Below are 26292 nucleotides of genomic sequence, written 5' to 3' on the forward strand. Positions count from 1 at the left end.
TTCTTACTTTGAACACTCAAACAAATGAGTAGTAAGCACTTTTAGTTAGACCATCAAAACTCCATCAAGTTCTCTGAGAACTCAGAGATGCTGTTTTGAAGTAAAAGGTGTCCAACGAGATTCCAAGAATTTCCATCATTATACTCAGTCGAACAAGTTAGCCAAAAGACAAAGACAATTTTCTTTTGTTCTGGTATGACTGCTCAAACCCTGCTTTTCCCCGACTTTCTATTGTCATTGCACTTAAACCTGCAAGATCCCTTACCTTGACTAAACAAAGGTACCCATTAGTTATTTACTGTACTGTTTTACCTAGCTGTTGTCCAGGCACACTGAAAACTCACCACTACATGGCCAAGTCTCCAAACCCACTGCTCCAGTTAATGGAAGTCTAGGTCACTCAAAAATCAGAATTACAGTCAGCAATTCTGTTTGGGTATACTACCTGACAGGGCATTGTATAGTTTCATCACAAATCATTGCAATTGAATGCAACATAAAGGAAACTTGAGTTTATTTAGCTTCCAGTTTCTGGAAGGTCAAGAGGAACTAGGGCTGCTCTGGACAGAAAAAGAAAATAGACTGTGCTTGCAGATCATTTTCTGCCATATTCTTTCTTTAGGACCACTGTTTTATTGTTGCCCTTTCCATTACATGGGATGTACATATTATCAGGTGTTAATAAAAGGTCAGTGCCTGTACAATACATTCTACAACTGAGCACCACTTTCCGTAACTGAACAGGCAAAGAAATTACACTGAACATCAGCATCTGGCAGTATTTCTCCAAAAAAAGTGACTAAAATGGGTTTAAATTGATTAACACTATTAAATCACATCTAATATTTGATACTACATTATTTCATTACAGCTATACGATACAATTATACAAAATGTGTTAACATCAAAGAATACAACCAAAATTAAGATAGCAAACAAAACCTATATAACTTTTTCTTTACAGGAAAATACTTTTGAAGTATGCATGTAACTGCCCATTCTTTTAAAGAAAATCTACCGCAAGCAATGTTATCAACCTCCAGAAAATCACACATAGCATTACCACGCATATCCCCAAAAAGTGTACAATATGCACACTTGGAAAATACAAAATTAAAAAAATTGTAAGCAACAGGTGAGCTTCATATTTATAAGAATGTGAAAAGAAGTCCAATTTTAGCACTGTTGTATAAAGAATTGTCTTTTTTTTGATGCAAGTTCATGAACTGACCCATCCAGTTGGGGCCACACTTTACAAAACACCGTGTTCTTGAAACAGGATTACAGAGCAAGGTAGAGCATCTTAGCAACGTCACCTTAAAGTTTTTTTTGTGTGTTTTTTGCTTTTTATTTACTACTTATCAAAACACGTCCTTTAGGTTTGTAGGGTTCTTTTTTAAAATTCTTTCCTAGAAACAATATACAAAGGGGAGGCATATTTATTTCCAATTCATACTCCTGTAAGATGCTTTGAGTTCAAAAACTTTCTCCTCCAACTTTCACTGGTTGTTTTTGGCCTTAGCGTGTGTTAAGATGTGAGATTTCAGGTTAGTTGATTGCGCAAACTTCTTATTGCAGCCATCAAACGGGCAAACATAGGGCCTGTCGCCAGTATGAATTCGCACATGTGTGCGTAAATTGAAGTCCAGTGAAAAACGCTTTCCACATCCTTCAAACGTACACTGTTAAAAGGAAAAGACACACTCCATTAGCTAACAAAATATTGCTCATTTCAATCAACAATATTATTCTTTAAATCACTAGACTGCCCAAACATGAAGCTAGATGCTAAAGGTTATCATCAGTGAAGCTGTGAGCATCACTTGTGAACTGTATTAAAAAAAATAAAATATTTCAGGTTGCTTTACCACAACAGTATATTTATTTTTCAAAGAGGGAAATAACTTTCAGCTTGCAAGCAAATGCTTTTAGCAAATGCTAAAAATACACCTTCTCTGCATGTGAAACTGTATTTTGCTATGGCATACTAAAAAACCAGAAAAAAATGTTTTATATCAAAATTTCCTCCTTTCAGTGATAATCTGCAAAGATTTGCTCACTTTACCAGTTTTACTTTTAGGATGGACTTGGAATACAAAGAGCAGCATGTTTAGTGGTAAATATTTCTATTTACCACACAGCAAATCCAGAATATGCATCTTAGTGAATGCCTGAGGACTGCAGAGCTAATTTTTGAAATCATTTAAAAAAAAAAAAAAAAAAAAGAAAAGAAAAAATAATCAACAAAAACTAACATCTTAAATGCATACTGGAGAACAAAGGTATACTCAAGACTATGAATACCTGTAAAGAAGGTTTTTAAGGAGTATCGTATGAAGTAGGCAGGGGACCTCTGGTGGCAGAAGCTCACGTGACTTGATATGAACGGAAAGAGATTCAGTAACTACCATCATGTGGCTTAAAACTGATTAACACCCACTACTGAAAATTAATAGCATGAGCCAACTGAGCAAACATCCCCGAGCCTCAGTTGTCTACAAGTGCTAAGTTGAAAAGATGAGGAGAAAGAGACATTTTCCTCATCCAGTAGTAAGTGCAGACTTCATTTTTGAAGTGGGTAACTTTACATCATATTTTGCAAGGTATCTCTCACATACATACAATTTGCTAACTTCTAATTCGCTGAAAGGGACTCCCAGTTTTTAAGGTGATCATTCAAGCCTTATCTGATTTTAGAAGAAACATAGTATCCCTGAAGTCATACAGAAGCTAGGTTACAGTTACAATCTACACCTGTTCACCAAATAAACTCTGGTCCATAAGTCTGAGGGTTAACAATACCTGAAAGGGTTTCTCTCCAGTATGAACTAGCTGATGTCGCTTTAGTTTTGAACTCTCCACAAAGGCCTTGCCACATTCCGCACATACGTGTACTCGAGGGCCATGAGTGTGCAGATGCTTCCTCATGGCAGAGTTGTCCCTGAACATCTTTGTGCAGCCCTTGAAAAAAACAGTGAAACTCAATTAGTAGAACCTTTTTTATCAGCACTAGCTTATCTATTTGCTACAGCATACGCATTTAAAATGCTTATATATCCTGAACGCTGCCTTAAAAGTAGGCTGAGGAAAAAAACCCCTTACATTTATCAAAAATCAAAAAAACAAAAAAACCCACAAACCCAAACAGAACTAATCATTTGAATAATTTGAAAAGTTTACCAAAACAAACACACACAATCCCAAACAAAACCCCCAAAACCCTTTCCTCAGTATTATGAGCCATGTGCAGTCAAGTGAGCAACAGGACAGTCTCATGGAAAAATGCAGGTCTGACAGAAGCAAATGAATAAACCAAACAAAACCACTTACAGTTTTAGGGAAGAAAATAAAGGGGGCGGGGGAAGACAGAATGATAGTTCATGGATACCTATGGTATATTCTTCAATGTGCTATTCTGAACAGTACAGTTCAATATGCATCGTATTCTCTAATATACCACAGATTATTCTCTAATACCAATTTGTATGTGTACCACTCTATCTCCCAACATTCTGACCTCTTCCTTTTCTGTCCTTCTCACTGCTGAGGAGAAATGGAGCAAGAGGGTTTCCAGCAGGTAATAGCTTACAGAAACTACCTTGTCCAAACTGGCAGCAGCAGATTGATCACTACCACCTTGAGATATAAAGAGATTGTCACTGTTTCTACAGTTTAAACCTACAAAGTGATACTAGGCAACTGAATAAGGTAGGAGAACATCTAAGTTAGTGCCAGCTCAACCTAAAAGCAATAGATACTCACATTAACTCAGGTACAGCATCAGAAGTCTTAATCTGGGGTCCATGCTGCATCAACACAGGAATACTACTTTTGATTCCAGAGTACACCTTAGCCAGCAGCAACCTGGGGCTCTCTTTACCTAACCTTTGGATACCTTCTTATTCCCCCCACCCCTTACTTTTTAGTGACAATCTACAGACATCTGTCATATGGTTTATAAATGTCTTCCTCAAGGTTCAACATCCCTCATAAAATTCTATAAACAACAGTAATTTTTATCTGTACTCCAAGTGATGCTGTTTAACCAACATCACTGTGTTATTAGGCACAAAATTCAATAGAACCTAAAGGAACAATAAATCACTAGTTAAGTTCTGCAGGCATCCTCCAAATTTGGATTTTTTTTTTTTTCTAACTAATAACCATATTTTGGTATGCCTTATTTCTTAAAAAAAGGGGGAAATGACACTTTCAGGAAGAGTTCTCTCTTCAGGCATTAGAATTTCTTCGGCTAATTTAAGAAGTGTTGTGCCACCATTCATTTCATCTAACAGAACTGCTGGCAAAGCAGCACCAAAATAAATACACCATCAACTTTCTTGCATTTATTTCAAAGCCCTGCTTGCCTCCAAGAGGAGCAGTTACATCCTCTACAGTATTGTTCTTTTTCTAAATTGAAGTCATAAATGCACAAAGCCTAGAAACACTAGAAGAGAGAAAATGGAAGGACAGAATATTCTTTTTTTTTTTTAATACCTGTTCAGATGAAGTTGAGACTATGAAAAAGTAAACCAAAGAAATGAAGGCAGCATTCCTTAGTATTGTAAGGAGTAACTGTTCCTGTATCTTCACATACTATACTACAATAAATACATTATATTTATAGAACATAAAGAATTTGAAATAAATATAAGCACAAAGAGGAATCCACCAAATTCCTTAGACTATGGCTGTGAGAAAGCAGCCTTCTATTCATGCTCTCTAATGTGTACTGTTAGCTATCTGCCCTGATCATCTGGATAGGCTCATCGCTTATCTAGACCAGAAGTCAGCAAGACTGTATTTGTCTTTTTTCATTACAGACTAAGTCAGCTAGCAGAAGTTCTACAAAAGCTGGATAATGCAGTAAAGCAAGATGCTACCAATCTAGATGACTGGCAACATTTACTCAAGGTAGAGGCTTCCCTGCTACCAGTGGGTCAGAATCGTATCTCCAGGATACTTCTCTCCCTCTTTCAAGATGATGCACCTTCCAGCTCTGTGGAATATAATTCAAAGTCTTATAATAATGCTGACTTTGGCATCTACAGCATAAATTGCTGATTCCTGATCTAGACTCCAAATCTGTCACAGTTTCCAAGCAGAGGATATATAGATCTTAGGAACGTACTTTGAACAGCTTTCAGAACATTCTTTCAAGTATGTATTCTTGGGTGGCAGGAAATCACAACAGTAAAACCAGCATGTTAGGGACTGTGCATCATGGTTACCAGAAGATTAGGGATGCACTAACCTTAAGACAAGGAATGGGAATAATATATTATTCAGTGAAAGGTTTTTAAAGCAGCCTCTAAAGAATTATAACTAAAATACAGTTAACAGAGTGTAGTCTATTAATATATTTTAGTTATTCATTCTCAAGAGAAAACACCAATACAAAATTCTGATCCAAAAATTACTACCTAGTCAGAAGCTGAGCACTGTACTTACTTTGTGAGGACAAGCTATCGTTCGTGGAGCATCATCTTCTTTAATTTTTCTTGGTTTCATTCTTAAAGATAAAAAAAACAAAACACGTCAGAAAAAGATTAGTAGACTGCTCTTCTCACATAATGGCCTACATAATGCGCACATTTATTTGACAGCATTACATGTTACAGTGTTACTCAGCTTAGTATTTTCAAAACCTTCATAATGAAATTAACAGTTAATTTGGCATTTGTAAAGTTCAGCTTTTCCAGAAGAACCTCACAAATACAGAATAAGACATTTAATACTACCTTCCTAGTCCTTTGAATATGTAGAAAGAGTGGTTTTTTCTGACTTAGGCTAATTGTAAATAGGTTTTGTTTGAAAACTCTGGTTTTCTTGTGCTAGTACTCATGTAGCCTAGTATTTATCTTCACTTCCTCTCACCAGGATATAAAGGACAGAGTAGCCTCAATCATTTTTCAGTATTTTCACCACACAAGACTTCAGAAGAAAACAGTACAGAAGCAGGGAAGGCAGGCAAGTTGTGGATTCTACATAGACAATGTAGACATCTGCCATAACCACGGAAAATGCAATTATTCTTACTTTAAGTTACTGTACACATGGATTCCATTGTTAGCAACTGACAAGCAATTATCTACTTATTCTTGGTTGCTGATAGGGATCTTCACCACTACTTTATGGGTGCCATTAGTCTCCACAGACTACATAAGGAGCCTAGCCAACTACTGCTTGCATGTATTAGATGTTTGTTTCAAATACAATAAGGCTTCCTATAGAAAACAATGTTAGAACAGTCTTGCCACAGGCATCTGTCTCAACGTCCATATAGCCGACTTTTCTCTGACACTATTCCAGGGAAGTACAATGCACTTTTACCTATTTTTATTTCTCAAAACTGTAGTGCTGTCTTCAAAAAAAAAATTCGAAAAGAAGTGGCTTATCTCCACCTTATAACAGAAGTAGGTAGATGTAAATAAATGCACCTATACAGCGGGAGATTCACTTAAGTAAGTAATGAGATTTTGTGCATTCCAACACCTTGCTGTAGCAGCTAGACTGTTTATCTGAGTTCCTGAATGACTGCTCCTGGTACAACACAGTTATATATGACAAGGTAACTACATATGGCTATCTATAAGTTAGACAAAAGGTTTTCTGGTGTAGTCTCTAGTCTAAATGAAACAGAAATAAGTGGCTTTTGTTCTTTTCTCTAAGTGGACACTTATGAAACTCCTGCTGGCTCAGCACCTCCAGACTACATTGAATATATACAGTGCTAACTAAAGAACACTGCAGTCTCCTGCAGGGTTAAAAATACAAATGTTACAAAAATACAGAAGCTGGAGAGTATCACATCCAACAATCCCCTTATTCACAGACACTAACAGCTCCAAAAGACAGGTATGAAACATTTGTGTTGAGAAAGCTCCTCTTGCGCCATTGCCAGTAGCATAACTAAACATTTTGTCAATTTAAGGGCAGAAACATCCTGAACCCAGGAAACTGTATCTGTTCCTATAGAAGCGCCTCTTTATTATCTTAATCTCCCTCATAACTTTTTTCAACTCGGATGGCCTTATTGATTAAATTTATATAATCCAGTTGCAATAGAGCATGATTGTGCTGTGTTTAGTTTACTCAGCCTCTCTAAGTATTAAATACCTAAATCCAAACAAGTGATTGGGATTAACTGGATACATTCTCCAGTGAGGTTCTAGACTGACAGTACTACAGGTACTGAGGCTATAGGAAAACACACACACAAAGGCTTTCTTTCAGTACCCCTACAGAAAGCTTCCAAGTGCACTATTGTTCTGAAGTCTTAAGTGACCACCTGTAAAGGGAGAGAATAGACAGAAAAGGAATCGCTAAAAAAAGATGTGGTCAATGGCTTTAGTGGGCAATGCCTGCATTTTTTACACTGATCCCACTGATCATGCTAAATGCTATTCACAACTCTTGTGTTTCTTGCCTCTGGTATTAAGTCAATCTTTGAGAAAGAAACGCTGCAACACTGCCACTGTAATAGGCTGCCAAGTAGACTGAGAGGGAAAATACCCTGCCAGTGTAGGCAGGAAGATTCTAGTTCAGTGTAGTCAGGAAGCTTGAGGAACCAATCACAGCTGAACTGGATGGTCAGACACAGGACAGACTGGAGTTTCAACATACACACTTCAGTTCAGTGCCTGAGAAGGCACATAACGTAAGTGTTCATTCTGGAATAAGCTGACTTTTTAATTTTCAAGCTTTCTTTCTCAAGTGAGGAGTATCAGCCCAGAGGTATACTTGGATGTAAAAACATTCAGCCCTGTTGACTACAAAATTACAATAAAGTTATTTAATAAAGGAGCAGCAGATTTAAAATCTTTTCATTTCTCCTGCAAGTACGGGAAGTGGGAAACTTAAGCTTAAAATGCAGAACAAGACTATGTATAAGCTCAGGGTTCCATTGGCAATCAAGCTACTCAATAAAACAGAAGCACACATTTCAACAGGAAAAGGCGGCAAACAGTGTCCAGGTTAGATCTCAGCGCCACATGCAGCAAGAAGCTGCTGGACCCTTGGATTAAAGGTATGAGGGCATGTATACCACAGGCACAGCTACAGCAGATCGTTTTGTCAAAAATGTCATCTTGCTCACAAGACTGTGGAATCCATATGGACAATCATTCAAAGAAGAACTTAAAGACTTACATATTCAAATGTATTAGAAAAAAAGATTTTGGTCTTACTTTAAAATTAACTTTCTGCAAAAGGAGACCAGCCTAGAACCTGGGCTGTTGATCTTAATTACACTGTTGCAGGTAGCTCTTGCTGGTGGTTAGACTTTTGGCTCCCACCCAGTAGAGCATCTCTACCAGCTCCATCCAAGTTTTCTTAGCCTGAAACATTAATCAAAAACAGAACTCTAACACATACCACTATTTAAAATTACTATAGACACACACATTAATACCTGGGTGGAATTTTTGAAATGGCTGCCTTTGCAGAAAGTCAATTTACATGGCAAGACCAGAATTTTCATTTCTGCAGTTAGTTTATACAGGCCATGCCTAGTAGAAGCTATTGCAGAATAGCTATCCTTTTGGATCAAGGCACTGGGACACTGCAATTAAAGGCCAAGTTGGTCAACTTGTATTTAAGGGATGGAGGGAGGGAATGGGGGGCAGCAGAGGGAGAAGGAAGGTGTGCAACCCAACAGCTTCACAGAATGAACTCCAAAAAAGCACACTCTCTTATCCATGCGTAAAGAAGATTGAGCGAAAAAGCACAGGTATTAAATCACTCAGTTCCTTAAAATAGAGAAAGCAACTCTGTCACTGCTCAATATCAGAAAGTAACAGTTATCTACCTCTTTTCATCTATCCAGCTGAACTGAAAGAACTGTACCTTGACATAACCGATCCCCACCCCAAGCCCCTGACAATCTCCACAACCAGTCTTACAGATAGATCCAATTTGATCCAGTTTCAAAAGTTAGGCAGTGTCAAGGCTAGGAAGAGAGAAAATCCCCAAGTTAAAAAAACAGTAACAGAATAGAATTTCCTCCTTGTTCTACCATCTTCCTTCTTTATCTGTTAAACTTCTGTGTTCTCACATCCTGTCTTCTCCCTTCATATGTAAATCTAACCTAAAGAGCATTACTCTCTCTCAGGCAATTCCTTTGGCACATCCTAGAGGTCTCTGATAACAAACAGTGATATTCACCTGTGCTGATGACTGCATCCCTAAGAATAGTTAAAAGAGGAGGAAATTATTCCCTATCAGCAGCATCACTCTTGCTTCTGATCTGTTCCCTCAATCTGCCATTCCCCTTGCACTGCCCTGCTGAGGCAGAAATAACATGAGCGTCATGGCCCTGTGCTGCTGCAAGAATTTATTTGTGCTGAAGAACTCCTGAAACTGGCTAGACTGCCTTTTGCATAAATAGACAAAAGGGGAGTGGTGCAAGGTGTCCTAGGAATCTACCTATAACCAAAGAGCCCACAGCAAGTGTCTTACTATGCTTCAGACAGATAGGAAAATGTCATAAAAAGTTCTCTTTCAGTCTAAGATTCTGGCAAAAATAATTACCGGTTTTGTTGCAGTTGTGAAGAATTCCACATGTAAGCACAGCAAGAAATTTGCCCTCCCCTGAAAGAACACTTTGGGTAAAGCAATCGTCAGTTTACTGCCCTTTAAGCATCTCTGCAACAAGAACAAGACCAACGCAAAGGTGTAAAACTTGTAAAGAGGCCCAAGTCATAAAGCTAGGAGACCAGAATGTTTTGCCACTTTTAAGAAGGGCATTTTATTTCAAACACTCCTTTGTTTTCTATCTGTTTTGTTAAGCAGACAGAAAGAAAGGGCAGTCCTCACAATGGCTCTCAGTCAGAAAAGGTACTAAGAAGAACAGAAGATAAAGCCATGGACAGTGAAGTTTTTACCACTAGGACCCATTACTGTGCCAATTTTCCAGCTATAGCATATTCCCCTCATTTTTTTTAGTTTTACTGATGCCTGCATTCTGCTGTCTTCAGCCAGTTCAGTCATGCAGCTGTCTGGAGGGTAAGAGGGAGGGAAAGGACAATCAGGAATAGCCTTTTTAGTGGTTTGCTTTGAAGGAATTTGCCATATGCACCAACTAGATATACGTCTGCTACTTCCTCAAGCTTTTATTACCAAGCAGTTATGACTTCCTTACAGCTAACTACAGAATTAGTTGTAATCAGCTGAGACTTGGATGAAACATTTTATTTCACTTGAAGGGATTTCCAGTGTCCAAGTCAAAGGTATCAAATGGGAATGTGGTAATTTATTAGGTTTTATTTCTTTCTGAGCAGATCATTCACAACTAACGTTTCACATTCTGATAGGATTGCCTAAGAGAAACCCACTTTTCTTTTTTATTGCATTTTTAAAGCATATGAAAAAAAATGCATGAGTCTTACAATAGAACAAAATAATTTGTTAAGGGCAATAAGTTGCCCAATGAGGTATAATTTATGGTCATTCAATGCATTACTGAACACATCTTAATGTTCTGACAAAGCTTGTTTATTCAGTATTTTCAATAGTTTCAGAATGTATAAATCCTTTTCCAGGGAAAGCCGTAAGGGTTCCAGTTAAAGGATCTGGATTCCTCCTATTTGACTTAATGACAAACACACTAAAAAAAAGGCAGCGAAAGCCAATGGTATCACAAGAGATAGTATAACTGCTCACTCTGCTGGTGCCACCTAGTTGCTGAGCAGCAGCAGTGTCCACTGAAGATGCTGAATTACTACAGTTTTTAAACCTTTACAATTTATTTTTTTTTTAAGGGCTGCAGAGCTACAGAGGACTTCAAGCATCAAGTCCACCCCTGCCTTATTTTTCATTTACCAGAACCTTGCCTGAAATCTCTTACCACTAGAATTCAAGCTTTGCCCATTTAAACTTAACCTCAGAACTTTGTTCCTAACAATTGATGCCAATGTATCTTAACCAAAATAAGCTGCCTGGTTATAACCAGTGAATCTAGCCTGGTTTTCAGTAGCTAATTTCTACAAATGTATAGTGAAATTCTTCCAACTACCTTCATGAGAACAGGAAAGCAGCCTAAAATAACTGCTCTCAACTGCACAAAATACACTTAGCATACAATTTTACTAGCCAGTTCATGCTTCCTTATACGCAGGCTGCACACAATTCTTTTTTCAAGCCACCAAAATATAAATCTGTTATTCAAAAACCTTACAGCACGCGAAGCTACTGAAGTTTAGAAGTAAGTTTCAACTTCACATGCTGCTCATAGTTTTCTGAATACAGCTGCTAAGAATTTCAAAATTCTGAACTGTAAAAGAACAGCAATGCTTGAAACTTTCAGAGAACTTTACACTAAACAAACACATTCTTTAAGTATGAGGTATTCCTAGGACCTCCAAACCCAATTCCCATACACATACATTTCCTTAGTTTGCCATGCAAACTTTTTAGTGATACTGCACAGAGCAATCTAGACCAACAAGACAATTGATCAGTATAAAAATAGGTTTGAAGGTATCAGTACTTGAACTAATGTTATTAGCTAAAAGGAGTCCCTTTAACATGCTTCATTGCAAGAGAACCAAGACCTTAACAAGCAATATTCAAATTCTAATATAGCCATATTCTTCAGCCTCAGCTATACACAATCATTTAAGATTAACATACAAGTAACAGTTTTCTTTTTCTTCTCTCTTTTACTCTGGCCTTAAAAAGTTTGATTCTGACCAAGAAATCAAAAAAACTTTCTTAGAACAGAAGATGCTTGAAGTTTCTACATTATCTACAAATAAGCTATCACAACAATTCTTCATAGGTCTGAGCAACTTGGGGATATTGCTAAATGTCATGTCCCCCCAGTTGCTTACTCTACCACCATATATTTGTCTTATGACTGAAGGGGGTTACATGTTATCTGCTGTACAAAAACATATTAACAGAAAATAGACTGTACACATAGAACTCAATCTTTCCATCATCTGCTGAAAATTCTAGCTCTAGAACTTCCTAGAACATTCTACCATGAACAAAAAGTGGTAATTTTAAATTACTGCCAGCTGCCACTATTTTCTCAACAGAAAACTAACTAAAACCCAGAGATGCAGTACATTTTACAACATTAAGAAATATGCAGACAGATCTGACAGAAGCAATCTGATCATTTTGAGAAGCCCAAATCCTGGCAACCATTTCAAGTACTCAAACCAATCTGGAAAAAAATATTCAGTATTTGCATGGAGAATACCCTATGAGAAACTATTTAAACTTCCTAACAAAAGATAGCTATTCAGTACTTAAATGTTTAATAGAAGCAAAGGTTACAGCATGTTTTAGAATAACAGAATACCATTCTAAACACACAATGAGCAGAAATGTGTAAGTAACATTCTGAAATCAGAATGCTGTGTAAACTTATAGAGTATCATTAAAAAATGTATTAAACTTTCAGCAGGTCTCAGAGGAAAACACAATCATTTTTATCACTACAGTAAAAGAGGTAATAACAGTATCAATAGCTAGAACAGCCCAGCACTTTAGATAGAACCCTATTTTCCGCTGTTTGTGATGTGGTTTTACACATTTCCAGATCAGACAACCTGAAGCATGGAGCAAGTCCTGCAAAACTATCTTACTAGGAGCCTTCAAAATCCATAGTTCAATGGCTTTACTGAAAAGAATTGCGGGACAAGGCTGTGGTGGCAATCCTCCAGCACAAAAACACCTAAGAGTAACAGCAAAAGCTTGTATAAAGCAACAAGTTTAAAAAGGTGAAACAACAGCAGATGCACACAGGAGACACCAAGATCCACCTAACCAAGAAGCCAGACTAGAACTTGTTTCAACAGTCCCTGCCATCTAGTAACTACCTGAAAAACCCAGTGGTAAAGAAAACAAACAAAAAACCACCAAAACAAACAAACAAAAACCACAAATACTTCTTGCTCTCCTAGCAGACCCAGGAAATAAAAGTAACAACATCTGATCATCCATCTGCTCTGTCAGAATTGTGCACCACAGCCCTGAAAAATAGCCAGCTGGTAAATGAGTTTAGCTTCAATACATACTATTGGCTTTCAACATGGGGAAAAAACTGCTAACAGCAGCTGCAGGAAGCCAACGGTGGTGCTCAAATATTTGGAGACACCAGCACTAACGCTGCCCATGGCCTGAGTATAGGAGTATGCCTTTGGTAATTACAAGCACATGCACACAAAGTAGGAAACCAAATAAAGGCTGCAAAGACAACTCTAATGTCAGAGTCTCCAGGTGCCAGAGCAGACTTCCCTGGTGACCTCACGGTTGCCCTCCGGTGGCCACCGATTGCCCTGAGCACTCGGTACCACAACCAAGGGCTCTGCAGAGGGAGGGGGGGCAAGGGACACATGACTCAGTACTTCCTGTAGAACAGAGCTTCAGCCACTCCACCTCTATCTAAAAGTAACCTTGTAACTCGGGTCAAGGTACTGATATGTAAACGAGTGATAGTGTAGTCTAGCTTTCTTGTGCGGGACTACCTGAACGCAGCATTTCACATATCAGATGCTTTGATGCTGAAGAATTTAAGGATATTCACATAAAAGATACATTCTGTCATGTCAAAGATGCAGTCTATCAATGTACTTAGATCCTGTCCTACCCAAGAGGAACTAGAGACCACAAGTCATTGAAGAAGTGAATATAAAACCTAGTTGCTTTAACACAGTATCAGCTACTCTGCTCTGAATTAAATCACTTGTTTTAGAAGATGATTAAATGGAACAATAAGCCATACTAAATCTACCATTTATTTTGCCTAACACTTTCATCTTTAAACCAGGGAAAAGAAAACCAATTTACTTTAAAGATACTTTCTTCCTACTTACCTAGCAAATTCAGCCAGTTGTTTGGGGTCTGAGAGGTCAATGCCAGGTATTCCACCAGGAGGAAGTTTCTTCCCTGTCATGTACTCTGAGTAATCTGGAGGAGAATTCTCTCCAATGATCTGCTCCTCCACCACTGTTTCATGGTCAATATCTTTTTTATCATCTGAAACACACAAAATACCGAATTCAATACATACTAAATGTCAAAGCAGCATATAAGCTTTATTTAGGCTATATCTCAATAGAAATTCCCTATTGCTGCACACTTAAAAGAATACACTGCACTTCCAGATTTCCACACCAGTTGTAAAGGGCAAAAAGACATCCATACAGTTACAGAATGAAGAACACAGAAAAAGCACAGTGGGTGAGGAAAAGAGAAGCAAAAGTTGCATATCTAGTTAAACACAAGTAAGTATAACAATCCTATGAATCTTGGCTGTGTTTAAAAGATAATGTACTTTTCCTGAAACAGTGTCTAAATATTTAATTCTCTTAACTTCTTCAAGACTAACCTTCACCATACCCACTTTGGATCTCAACAGCAGTCAGTAACAAAGAAAGCCTATCAGAGGAGTGGCAGATACTTACCCTAAGATGTCAGGACTATTGATTTTTACCTCAGAGTCTTCAGACTCCATTGACCTCCAACAGAAGTATCACAGAGGGACAAGAAATTTAAAAATAACTGCTAATGGGCTTCAGCACCTGCCCATAAAACTAAAGTTTTTCAACTCTTGCAGACAGGTCTGAAAGAAAGCGAAAATCTAAATGGTACATCTCTCTCTCAAGGGGGCTTCTTTCTTCCATAGCAGAGGTCAGCCTAAGCTCTTTCCCATTTTACTATATAAACAGCAGACAGAGATCATTTGGAGCTTTGATCTACAAACCATTTAAGTGCTATTATATCTGCTCTAGAGCTCCTCCTATGGATTTGTGCCCAAGGACTGCAGTGAAATCAGGTGGAAGACTTGCTGATCCCAGCTACTCACATCCAGACCTTAAAATATACCAAGATACAATGTCTTCCTCTTTCCTCTTGCCATTTTGTGTCAGAAACCAGAGACACACAAAGAAGACAGAGAATAGAAAGAATGGAAACATCCACCTATGCTCCTCACTGCAGTACTCAAACCAGAAGGAAGACAGACACAGGATCTACCCTGGTTTTCACCCTCAAATACACCTAGAACAATAAACGTATGCATATACACATGGTTGTAACTACTCAGCTAAAAAATTAGTAAACCTGCCACTACACTACTTCTCATAATCTGTGTATGGGAATCAGATTCTGCAAATTAATTTATACACAAGAGGCTTTAAAAAATTTACAGGAAGTTTTCTTTTACAAGTAGTGTTTAAGGAATTGAAATACAAAGTAGTAGGACAGAAATAATATTCCCCCAATTAAAAAAAAAGCCAACAAAAAAAACCCCAAAAAACCCCTCATCAAAACATAAGGCAGAAAACAAATGAGGCAAAATTTTTCTTTTTTTTTTTTTTTTTTTTTTTTTCCCTTTTTTTCCTTGAACAGGAACACAGGAAGTAACATTACTCATTACTCAGTAACTTACCCTAGGAAGGAAAAGTCAAGACATACGCAAATAAAAGCTATATACTAAGGACAAATTTCTATTCAATTTGTAATGTCTGCTTTTAATGTTTGCCACCGAGCTATTTCTAGAAATGCTACTGCCAGTTTGGGGTTTAATCTGATCTACCAGATCAAATAGCAGTTCAAGTGTATGTTCCATGGTGAAAGAAGAAAATAGACTGCAACACTGACACAAGACAGAACTGTTCATAAGAAAATACCGTCTGTAGCATTAAACTGGAACTAAACTACAAAACTGACTATTTGGACATTTTTTAAATTCTGGTCTAGCTTTCCACTCACCACACCACCTGAGTGTCTTTACCTGAGCTTTAAAGAAAGTAACTGTATTTATCTTAAGCAAGGATTATATGGTAAGTTTAACAGTACCTGCAGGAGTCACAAATTCAAGCCAATAAATCTCCAACTTGGCAACAATGTTTTGTTCCAAACAGAAGCCTTAGAAAAGATATTTACCAGTGCCTCGGCAGGCAGAAAAGACATTATGAAGCTCAGAAGAGCACAGAACTTCGGAAAGCTAAAAGTGACACCTTTGCCATGCAGCAGACTAGAATGAGATCAGCTGCCTTCAATGCAGCTATTTCAACAGCTCCCCAGAACTTCCAGTTTGACTGTTTGATGACATTCATTACAGAAACAAGTTTTCATTTCCTGCCTCAGATCAGATACAAGAGTCAAGAGGGAAATTTTGTATACATTCCTTAAGATCTTTCCTTCCATGGCGTAAAGGCTCACTATTCCACAATGTTTTCTTGCTATTTGAGAGCAAAACCGAAACAAAGTCAGCCTTCAGTGCCTTTACTTCCAAAAGCCCACCCACAGAAAAACAATGCCAAGCTATTCAATTCCATGGGCTACTGAAGTAAAACATGAAAAACTATGACCATATTACCTTAATACAGTAGAAAATCAGAAAGTATCGCTTCATATATTGACAGTTATGTGAAAACAAGAAACAATCAAATTTTCCAATACCAAGAAACTGTATCTCAATGGCAGCACATAACAGCAGTTTTAAAAACTAATTTAAACCAAAACAACATACCAGTTACCCTAAAGTGTTATGCCAGGCTAACATACTTCAAGATAGAAGGCCTGATTCACACCAAAACTCAAATACTTTTTCTAAGGTTGCAGCAGACTTCAGCAGCTCTTTAGTATCCAGACCATCCTAGTGACAGACCTTCCTATGACACTATGAACTCATTGGAAAAAACAAGCAAACAAAAAAACCCAAACCCAACACACAAAAAACACACACTTCTTTGGAAAACTTTTGGAAGAATTCTACTGATGTGCTCTATGCACAAATTTACCACAAGTTCATTTGTGATCCCCTACCAACCTGCAAGAGGCAGCTCAAAGTTTGGAGGGTAAAGTCCAAGCAAACTTTCACTCAGGCTGACAAGTTAACCAATATTCTCATTGCAAACAGAGCAAGCTGACTGCTTGATGTTTTTTGCCTTCAAACAAGCCCTGATGCCCAATACAACCAAATTACTTCCCCGTTTTCCTCTCATGAAGCACCAGAGAATCAAACACACTGCACCCAAAGCAAAGCAAAATACAGAGACACAACCCTGAAATTCCACTGACACCTCTGGGAAGTACAGCACAAATAAGGCACGGTACCTCTGTGCAGTTTATGACCATGCCAAGTTAATCTGGATGCCACCCATGCAAGTGAAATACAGACAGAGCCATGGAGCCAGTCAGGAAAAGGATATTAACTGCTACATACTATCTGAGCTGCTTTGTCTTGTTCCTTAAAAACAATTGAGAGCGTAGCAGACTCAAATATAAGGCATTCTGCTAAAGTGTGTATTAGCACTATTCTTAGAGATCTAATGCAGCCTTCTCTAAGGGACTTGGGAGTACATTTATAGTTCCGTCTTCTGAAAGATACTGAAGATGTGAATGCACATCAATTAGTTAATCACTTTCTCTTCACAAAAAACATGCAGTACCAGTCACTGCAACAGCTATGTCCAATATTCACCTATCTTACAAAGCTGTGAACTACCTGTTTGTTGGAGACACCACAGATAACCCCAACATCCTTCTATGGCCAGCTACATTAAGGTAGGTACTTAGTCTAAATTGGGTTGTTCTATGTATGTTTTTACGACATATTCAAACAAATCTTCACACTCAACATCCTTCCATCCACACCTCTCTCATGCCCTGTATACACATCTTGAACTGGAATCACTTCAGCACTTCAAAGCAAGTATGCAAGGCAAGCAAACATGTATGTTTGGTTGGGTTTTGTTTTTTTTTTTTTTCCCTAAGATCAGTGAAAGTTTAGCATTTTAGCCAGCCATATCTTTTGACTAATATTTAAAACACATTTCTACTGGTGAAATAACCAGAAGTTTTAAGAGTATCAAGCCCAAGTACCAACTGAAGTAGGAAGAAACCAGACTACTGGGATAAAAATAACCTGCAAATAGTAACTGCAGATTCCATGCAATAGATGAATGACAAAAGATGGTAGACACTGTCTCCCAAGACTTTACTATCTTTTGCTCTTATTACCATGCTTTCTAAATCTCTTGCAATCCTTCTGTTGCACAGAAAATCCATCCACCTCAGGACCCTGTTATTTCACACATTTCTAGAATAGTAGCTAGCTCCAGATGACATCACTGGAACTCCCCAACTTTGTAAGATGACCCCTTCAACTCTCAACCCAAGAAGCCTTGCCGGTTATTTTTTATTTCAGCCATCACACTTCGTTTCCAGATCTCCAATTCTCCAAGCCACCCTCCTCCTCTGCTACAGAGCAGGGAGAACACATTGTTATTCAGTCTTTCCCTGAGGAAAATAAAGAGGGCAAAAAAGGAATTCAGAAGGTGCACTTGGTAGCAAAGCAATGGGACCTAATCCTATGGTTTTCTCCCCAGGTATCAAGTTAAAAGACGTTCTGCTTACCAACTAAAAGGATGAACAACATTTCAGCTTAAATTTTCTTTTCATGATCACATGGTTAAGCACATTTGTTTTTAGGAGCAGCTGAAATGCAATTACATGATAAAGAATGAATGCAGCAACAGTGCGGTACCAAGGCACTGTGGTAACAGCTTGGTTTCTGCTACCACATTGCACTCTCCTCAGGCAAATTTGTTCACCGGTCATGTTTGGAAGCAAAGGACCGCAATTAGCTTGTTAAATAATACAGCTACTTAACAGAAACTTCTGAATGTTAAAATTCCATTTTGCATAGTATGTCATTTTTTAACCTAATCAGCTGTTAGGCTACTTTCTCTCTGATGTGCCTTGCACACATAGATGGAGAACAGGTTCTTCTTTCCTCATATCACCCATCTCTTACTTCATACCACTGAGACATGAACTGACAAAAACACTGCATATATCAATAGTCATCATCTGACTTCAACACTTGTGAGGCACTGTGCTGAAGTACTATGACCTTCTGAATCATCAACATAAAAGTGACATGGACCTCTCAGGGAAGGATCCAGTAGCAACTTAGAGGACTCTAGTTTGAAGGTGAGCTAAGAGACAACTTAACCGAGATATTTCAAGTAATGAACCACATCCATGTATTTCACTTTCAAATCTGAAAATATATTTAGAAGAGCTGCAGGAAAATATCTAACATACTCTAAGGTTCACTGGCAAAAATGTCAGGGCAGACTCAATGCTTATGGATACCAAAAGCCTATATTGCTGTCTTAAACAGTCAGAAATAATTATCTCCTTAATATTTTAAAGGAACCAATCACTTTCTGCCTCCATTATGAAAAATCTTCATATAAGAAGTTGATTACCTATCTGTCATCACAAAGACTTTTGGCTATCCTTGATACAGGCCCTCAACAGAACTGACTCGTCTATCATTTATACTATGTAAGATGACTGGTCAGACAGCAGATGATTATTTTTCTCACCTCTTCAATTTGATAAAGTAAAAAAAAAAAAAAAAAAGAAAAAAAAGAAAAAGAAGGGTTTTAACTTAAGACATTAGAAGTGGTTTTAAGATGTTCTGAAGAACCTTCTAGAAACCCAACAGGAACTCCCCAAGTTTCCAAATATGGGTCCACAGCACAGGCTTCCCGGATTATCAAGAATCATTTCCAAACCATACACTTCTGCACTTTGTCTTTCCTGTCTAGGAAAAACTTTGTCTTTCCCATCTAGGAATAGGATAGTTGAGCAGTTTAACATCTGTGGGCAATGTTTAGTTTGGTTGCACTATTTCAGCCCTGACCTTGCAGACTATCTGTGCTAACAATAATAGTTTAAGCCAACACCTATTTTAGGTTTGAAAGCTTGACAGAGTCAAGAGTCATTACCTAGACATAGATGTACACTAATACATTTCCCCCCGCAAAATTAAGCCCCAACTGCTTGAGATTCCAGCATTTGGTGGAGCCAGCATTTCAGCACCACCTTTCCAAGCCCTCCTGCATCCAAGAATCAGTTTTGCAAGCACAATCTGACAAAGTTCCTAATGAACCTTCCCCTCTCTCATCACTATCGTGTACCTAACCTGGTGACAATCACTGAAGACAATGATTAAGTTGAATCTAGCGAAGGCACAAATAAATTCCACTTCATAAAAACAATTTTCCTAGTACAAATTGGTGTCTGTACCTGGAGAGCCCCATTAACTGTATACAATTTTCTAAATCCACTACAGGATACCCAGATTAAAATAACGAGACAGTATAGTGGAAACACACTACAGGAACATGATTGAAGCATCCATCATATACACTTCTTCAACCCTTTCAGAAAATAGAACGCCTTTGTTCAGTTCCTATTTTCACATGTGAAGACAAATAATTCCATTCTGAAGATCTAGAAAGCTAATGTGAACTAGAACAAAGCATTCCTGTTTCAAACTAAACACATTAAAGTAATAATGGGTCACAAGTTTGATATCACCATAGATACCAAGGTGATAAGAGAAGTTATGGCAAGCCTAAACCGCTGCCAACAACAGTACTGCAACTTCTAAGTAACCACATAACAAGACAAGGATTGAGTAGTCCCCTTTAATCACACTGCTGTATATTTCACAAATTATTTCTACACATTTCAAGAGGTGCTACCAAACATGTTATACTCATTTAGGGAAAAAGATTTATGACTGGCTAAATTTGGTACCACTCATGTACAAGCTAATACAGCAGCACTAGAAAACACTAACAAGGAATTAATTCACATTGTCTTCCCACACGTTAGTGAGCAAAGTGTCCTTGTTCCAAATTCAAATACCCATGCACAGCAATATAGAGCTCATTGTTTTATCTTGATGCATGGCCTTATTTACTATTCATCTTTTGATAAACTTTTTGCTAAGCATTTAAACCAGTCAATTACATCAGTGTACAAGGAAGTCTTTAATTCTGTCAAAATACAGAGGCAAAACCACTACCTTTGTTCAAAATAAAGTATGCCCAATTCTGCAGGGGAACTTTAATACAACTACCCTTTCGCAAGTGAGAGGTTTGTTCTGGGTCATCATGTCCCCTCCTTCCTCCCCACCCCCCCTCCAGTTTTGTTTCTTTTGGAATTTTTCTGGCAACCATTCTCCCTCTTAAATTTCAGAAAACAGACAATGAAGCCTCAGCATTTGACCACTTCAGACCACTTCTAGCCCATTCAATAAGCTGCATGGGGCAGCACACATGCATGCAGGAAGGGGAAGTCAAACTTGAGTACTTTTCTTTCACCTATACATTTTGTGGGTTTGCTTTTTTTTTCTCTGGGAGGGGGCTTTTTTGGCATTAGAAGTCAAGTCAGAATAGGTATTCTGCATCTTTCTGCATCATGGATACAATTGAGCTGAATGTAACAATGCAATTCAATCCCCACTAAATTACAAGTGGGTATCATTCCCCCCTGAGCTTGCACAGTCAGGCTCATAAAGAACAAAACCACTGAAATTAATAGGGCTGCCCTGATGTAAAAGTTGTGTATGTGGGAAGAGAATCAAGTGTATTGATTACACACATGCTTCACTTCACTCAAGTAATAATCAGCATGCAGGAGCTCTAACGAAGCATCCTATCAGGCACTCTGAAATTCAGAGTGCAAATGTATGCTAGAAATTGTCAATTGATCTCAGCGAGGTCCTGTATCCTGCCAGCTCATGAGTCATACATCCATTTGCATGCTGCTATCTTAGGTAGCCTCCACAAACCAGAAGACTATATTAGTTTCTATTACTTTTCTCCTTTCTTGGATGGTCAGTTCTAAGAAAAAAAAAAAAAGCAAAAAACAGACAAACAAACAAAAAAAAACCCCAGCAAGTGGATTTATTCAGGTTTCATACAAAAATACACAGAAGCATACAGAACACCATTCTACTCAAGAGTATTTGGGAAACTCTTAAATGAAAGTTCTTTTCTGTTCTCCAAGAATGGATCGGACTCATTGGGCTGTCAACTGACTATACACCAGAAGTGTTATACACACTGTCGAACTTGCTAAGTAATCACTTAAACAGAGTAAGATCTGAATCACCATACTGTCCATCTTTTCAGACAAGTGAATTCAGCCATCCAATACAGTTTTCCTTTGACACTGCCCTTTGAAACAACTACTGGTAATTCACAAACACCATGGAGAGCAAACATTTTAAGACTACACTAGAATCTTACGAAGTATCTCTATCTTACTAGACTCGATCGATTTCAAAAGAGAACAAAATTTACAATATGCGAGATAGACTACCAACCTACTATTCAAAGACTACACACCCATTTACATGCTGCATGAACTGGTACTATTTAACTGCTTTTTTTTGCACATTTACATAACTTCAGTCACAGAACTCTGACTAGAGAGTCTAGCTGCCAGCAATACATTTTCTGAAATACAGAAAACCCCCACCTAAACAAAACACCAAATCCCAAATCTAAACAAAAACCTCCAATGTAACACTTTCCTGATGACTAAAAGGATTCTCTCCTTCCCCCCCCCCCCTCCCCCCCCCGTTTTTAAAGGAAAGGATCAGAAAATTGTGGCAGGGCAGGCGCATGTCAGTTTTATTCCAAGGCTCGCAAATACTACATACCTTCACAAAATTTTATTCCCTCCAAGACATACTCCCACGAAAAAGCCAACTCCTCAAAAAAACATATGCAACCTCACAAAACGCAGAAGCCCTGAGCCTATCCAAAAAGCCTATTTAAAGCGTTAGACCTAGCTGAGGAAAAGCTGAACAACCTCCAAGCGTCAGCCAGAAATTGGTCCTTTCCTCCCGGCGGCTCCCTGGCCGGAGGGAGCTCTGCCTCCAGAGCGCGGAGCCCCCCCTCCCCGGGCTGTCAGACCCCGGCTCCTGACAAGGGGCTCTCTGGAGGGCCGGTGGATTGTGGCCGCCCCCTTCGCGGACGGCGAGCGGCGCGGGCAGCCCCCGCGGGGGCGAAGAGGCGCTTCCCCCTCGCCGGCACTGCTGGCCCCGGGCGGGGAGGCCCCACCCACACCCCGCCTGGCTACCGCAGCGGCCCGGAGGGACGGTGCCGGGCGGCCCCAGGCCCACCCCACCGTGCGAACGGTAAAACGGTACTTCGGGGAGATGGCCATCCCCGGGCCGGGGAGCGCCGGCGGGGCGGGCGGCGCTGCAGCGGGGGGCTGGCTCTCCCCCCGCACGTAACGGTCACGGCCCGGAGCACACGCCGACCGCGTTCGGCATTAAAACGCAGCCCAATGGGGCCGCGGCAGCGCAGCGGCAGCGCCGAGCGGGAGGGAGGGAGAGGTGCGGCGGGCGGGCAGCCGGCGAGGCCGCGGCGGGCGGGAGGGGAGGCGGGCCGGCAGCGGCGGGCCGGGAGACGGGGGAAGAAGGAGGACAGAGGGCGCCGAGAGGTGCGGAGGGCGGCGGCCGGGGGAGGAAAGGGCGAGGGGCAGGCGTGGAGCGAACGGCCGGGCGCCGCGGGGAGCGGCGGCGGCAGCGGCGGGGCGGGGACGGGGGGAGAAGCGAGGAGGCTGGATTCGCCCCGCACCCTGTGCCCGCCCGCACACCCCGCCTCCCCCTGCTGCAGAAACTACGCCATTGCGGCCTAGTGCTGGAGCCAGCGCCGCGCTGCCTCCCTCCCTCTCGCACCCCTCTCAGCCGCCATCTTGGCGGCCGCCGCCATCTTTCCTTCCCCCCGCCGGAGCCGGGCAGGAGCAGCGGCGGCAGCAGCGCAGACCCCGCCATCTTTTCGGGGGAGCCGCCATACTTGCCCTGGCGATGAACATGGCGGCGCCCATCACACACATCAAAACATGGCCTCCCTTCAAAACAAAACTGTCCGAGGCGAACCGGGCAGCCGTCGTCGGGGCCCGGGACCCGGGGAGGGTGGGGTCCGGCGCGCACTTACCCGAGGCCCACATGGTGACCGAGAACTCCCCCTCCAGGGTCTTGATCTGCACCTGCTTCTGCTCCCATTTCCTGCCGCCGCCGCCCTCGGCCCCGCCGCCGCCTCCCCCGCTCAGGTAACTCTTCTTGCTGCTTTTCTTGCCGCTGCCGCCCTTCTTAACGCGGCCTCCTCCGCCGGCCGAGGAGGAACCGCCGCCTCCGCTCTTGCTGCCGGCAGCGGCCACGGTGACCAGGGTCTGCTCGATGTACTCGTCCTCCCCGGCGGGGGCCGGTACCGGGATGAGGATCTGATCCTCGAAGCCGTCGTCGGCCCGCAATCCGTCCGAGTCATCTCCCCCAACCACCTCCTCGCGGGTCTGCACCAGGATCACCTCCTGGTGGTGGTGGTGCAGATGGAGCTGTCCCCCGCCGCCACCGGCCGCGCCGCCGCCCGCCCCGCTAGGGTCCCCATCCGACACCAGTGGCTGCAGCGCGATCATGGGCTGGTGGTGGTGGTAGTGATGGGGCGGGTGGTGCGGGCCGCACTCCTCGCAGCATTCGTCCTCCTCCTCCTCCTCCTCGTCCTCCTCGCCGCCCACCACGGTGGTCTCGATGGTCTCCACCGGGATGGTCTCCACCTCGATCTCGTGCAGCTCCACGATCTCGGCCGGCATCTCCGAGCCGTCCGTGGCGATGTACAGGGTGTCTCCCGAGGCCATGGCGGGGCGAGGAGGGGGAGAGAGCTCCGCGGGCAGCGAGGGGGGCTCCGGTCCGCTCCCCTCAGCGGATGGTGGGGCTCGGGCTCCTCTCGCTTCTCCTCCTCCTCCCCCTTCCACACAAACACCAGCTCCTCGCAGCCAGCGAGAGGGAGGCAGCCAGCCGCCAAATCCCGGCTACGTTCCCTCGCGAGACTTCCGCTGCTGCCGCCGAGACGGACCCCAGCCCCGGGAGGCCGCTGCCGCCGGGACCCGGCCCCCCCGCCGCCCAGCGGCCAATCGCACCGCCCGCCGCGCCCACGGCTCACCCAGGCCAGCCAAGTAGCCTACGGGGGCGCGCCGTGCCGCAGCCGCCCGCCCCCATGTACTGCCGCCGGCCTATCAAAGAGCGCTGCGAATGCGGAGCGCACCTCCCGGCGCCGCGCACCCAATCGGCCCGCGGCGGAGTCACCCGCTCCCCCCGCCCGGTCCTCCTTCCCCCCGCCTGCCCCGCCCCTCTCTCTCGCCCCTCCCCGCGCGGAAGCACCGCCCCGGCCGCGCTGCCCGTGCAGGGTGACCGGCCCGTCCTCCCTTCCGCCGGGGGCGCGCTCTGCTCCGCGCGGCGGCGCGCCACCACGCCGGCCGTTAACGGGTGGGGCGCGGCCCTGGCAGCGAGCGCGGGCGGCGCGTGAGGTGTCTCCCGATGCGGGGGCTGCGGCTCCGCGCCTAAAACACGGTCCGGGAGCAGCGGCCGCGTCCCGGGCGTTTCCCGGCCTGGCTGAGCCCTCCCCTCCGGGCCCGGCCTTTGCCTGCCCTGCGGCCCACGGCTGCCGGTGGGGTCCCGCTGTGGGGCGGGCGGACGCTCGCCCCGGTGGAGAGCTGGGCTCGGCCTGCGCAGTCGCCGGAGAAGCCTTGGGACGGTGGCGGCGAGATCGGCTTGTTTGAATTCTGCGGTTGAACTGCTACGGGCACTTGGCAGCGTTTCTCTCTCCTCCCTTGTTAGTGTTCTGGGGTCAGCGTTGCGTACCGCGCGGCTCTTCCCTGCAGACTTCCTTCCACTCGAACTTGCGCACAGGCGAGTTGGTCGGTTTCGGGAGCGCTGGCTCCCGGTTCCATCTCGCCGGCAGCAGGAGCGCGGTCTGAAGTCACAGCCCGTGACGGAGATCGGTAGCCAAGTTCGTGTACTCAGTTACCCAGGAGGCCTGGCCCCTTGCAAGGCTAATAACCAAATGAGTGCAAAATACATTCCATTTTTATCTTCACTTCTCACTACATCACTGCTTTGTTTGCTCATATCCCAAATTGCCATGATACAGAAACCGGTAAAAGATTCCTGCTAAGAAATACTTCCTTCTACCTCAGCATGAAGTGTTCTCAAGGTTAGTCTAGCCCAGGTCTCAAGACAGCAATACTGAGCCCTGGGCTAATGATGAGATTAGGAAATTAAGTATTCAAAATAGCAACAAATTTACTTAACTTGTGGAGATCTGGGAATTCCTTCTCTCCAATCATACTCAGCACTCCCATTTTAAGGAACTGCAACATGGGATTTATCATTGCAAAATTCTCATAAACTGAAAGGTTATTTTTAGATCCTGTAGAGAGATTTCCAGACTGTTGCATATAAATTCTGCCTCTCTGTCTGTACTTGGAAGGGCAAATGTAGCAGTGTGGGAAAAATAGTGCTTGTAACTTTTAAAAATAATATTTGAAAATTAGGAGGAAGTCTTTGTTGTCCCACAGAAAAAGTTAAACGTAGTAAAAAATGGTGAGTCATTACAGAGCTAATGATTTTTTAATTTATTTTTAACTGGAAAAATGCACAACTCACTTCTTATT

The 26292-nt window shown here is 42.0% G+C and overlaps 1 protein-coding gene across 1 annotated transcript; it reads right to left on the reverse strand.

The window, feature by feature from the left end:
- Positions 1–588: 588 nt before the first annotated feature.
- On the reverse strand, positions 589–24913 carry YY1 (YY1 transcription factor). Its single transcript, XM_030484425.1, has 5 exons — positions 23781–24913; positions 13827–13989; positions 5452–5512; positions 2803–2961; positions 589–1682 (listed from the first exon to the last, which is right to left on the reverse strand). Exons 1-5 carry the CDS (start codon positions 24475–24477, stop codon positions 1500–1502), a joined length of 1263 nt encoding a protein of 420 aa, XP_030340285.1. The 5' UTR covers positions 24478–24913; the 3' UTR covers positions 589–1499.
- Between the last annotated feature and the right edge of the window lie 1379 nt (positions 24914–26292).

Source organism: Strigops habroptila, chromosome 4 (assembly GCF_004027225.2).
Source record: "Strigops habroptila isolate Jane chromosome 4, bStrHab1.2.pri, whole genome shotgun sequence".
In the NCBI taxonomy this organism is placed as follows: Eukaryota; Metazoa; Chordata; class Aves; order Psittaciformes; family Psittacidae; genus Strigops; species Strigops habroptila.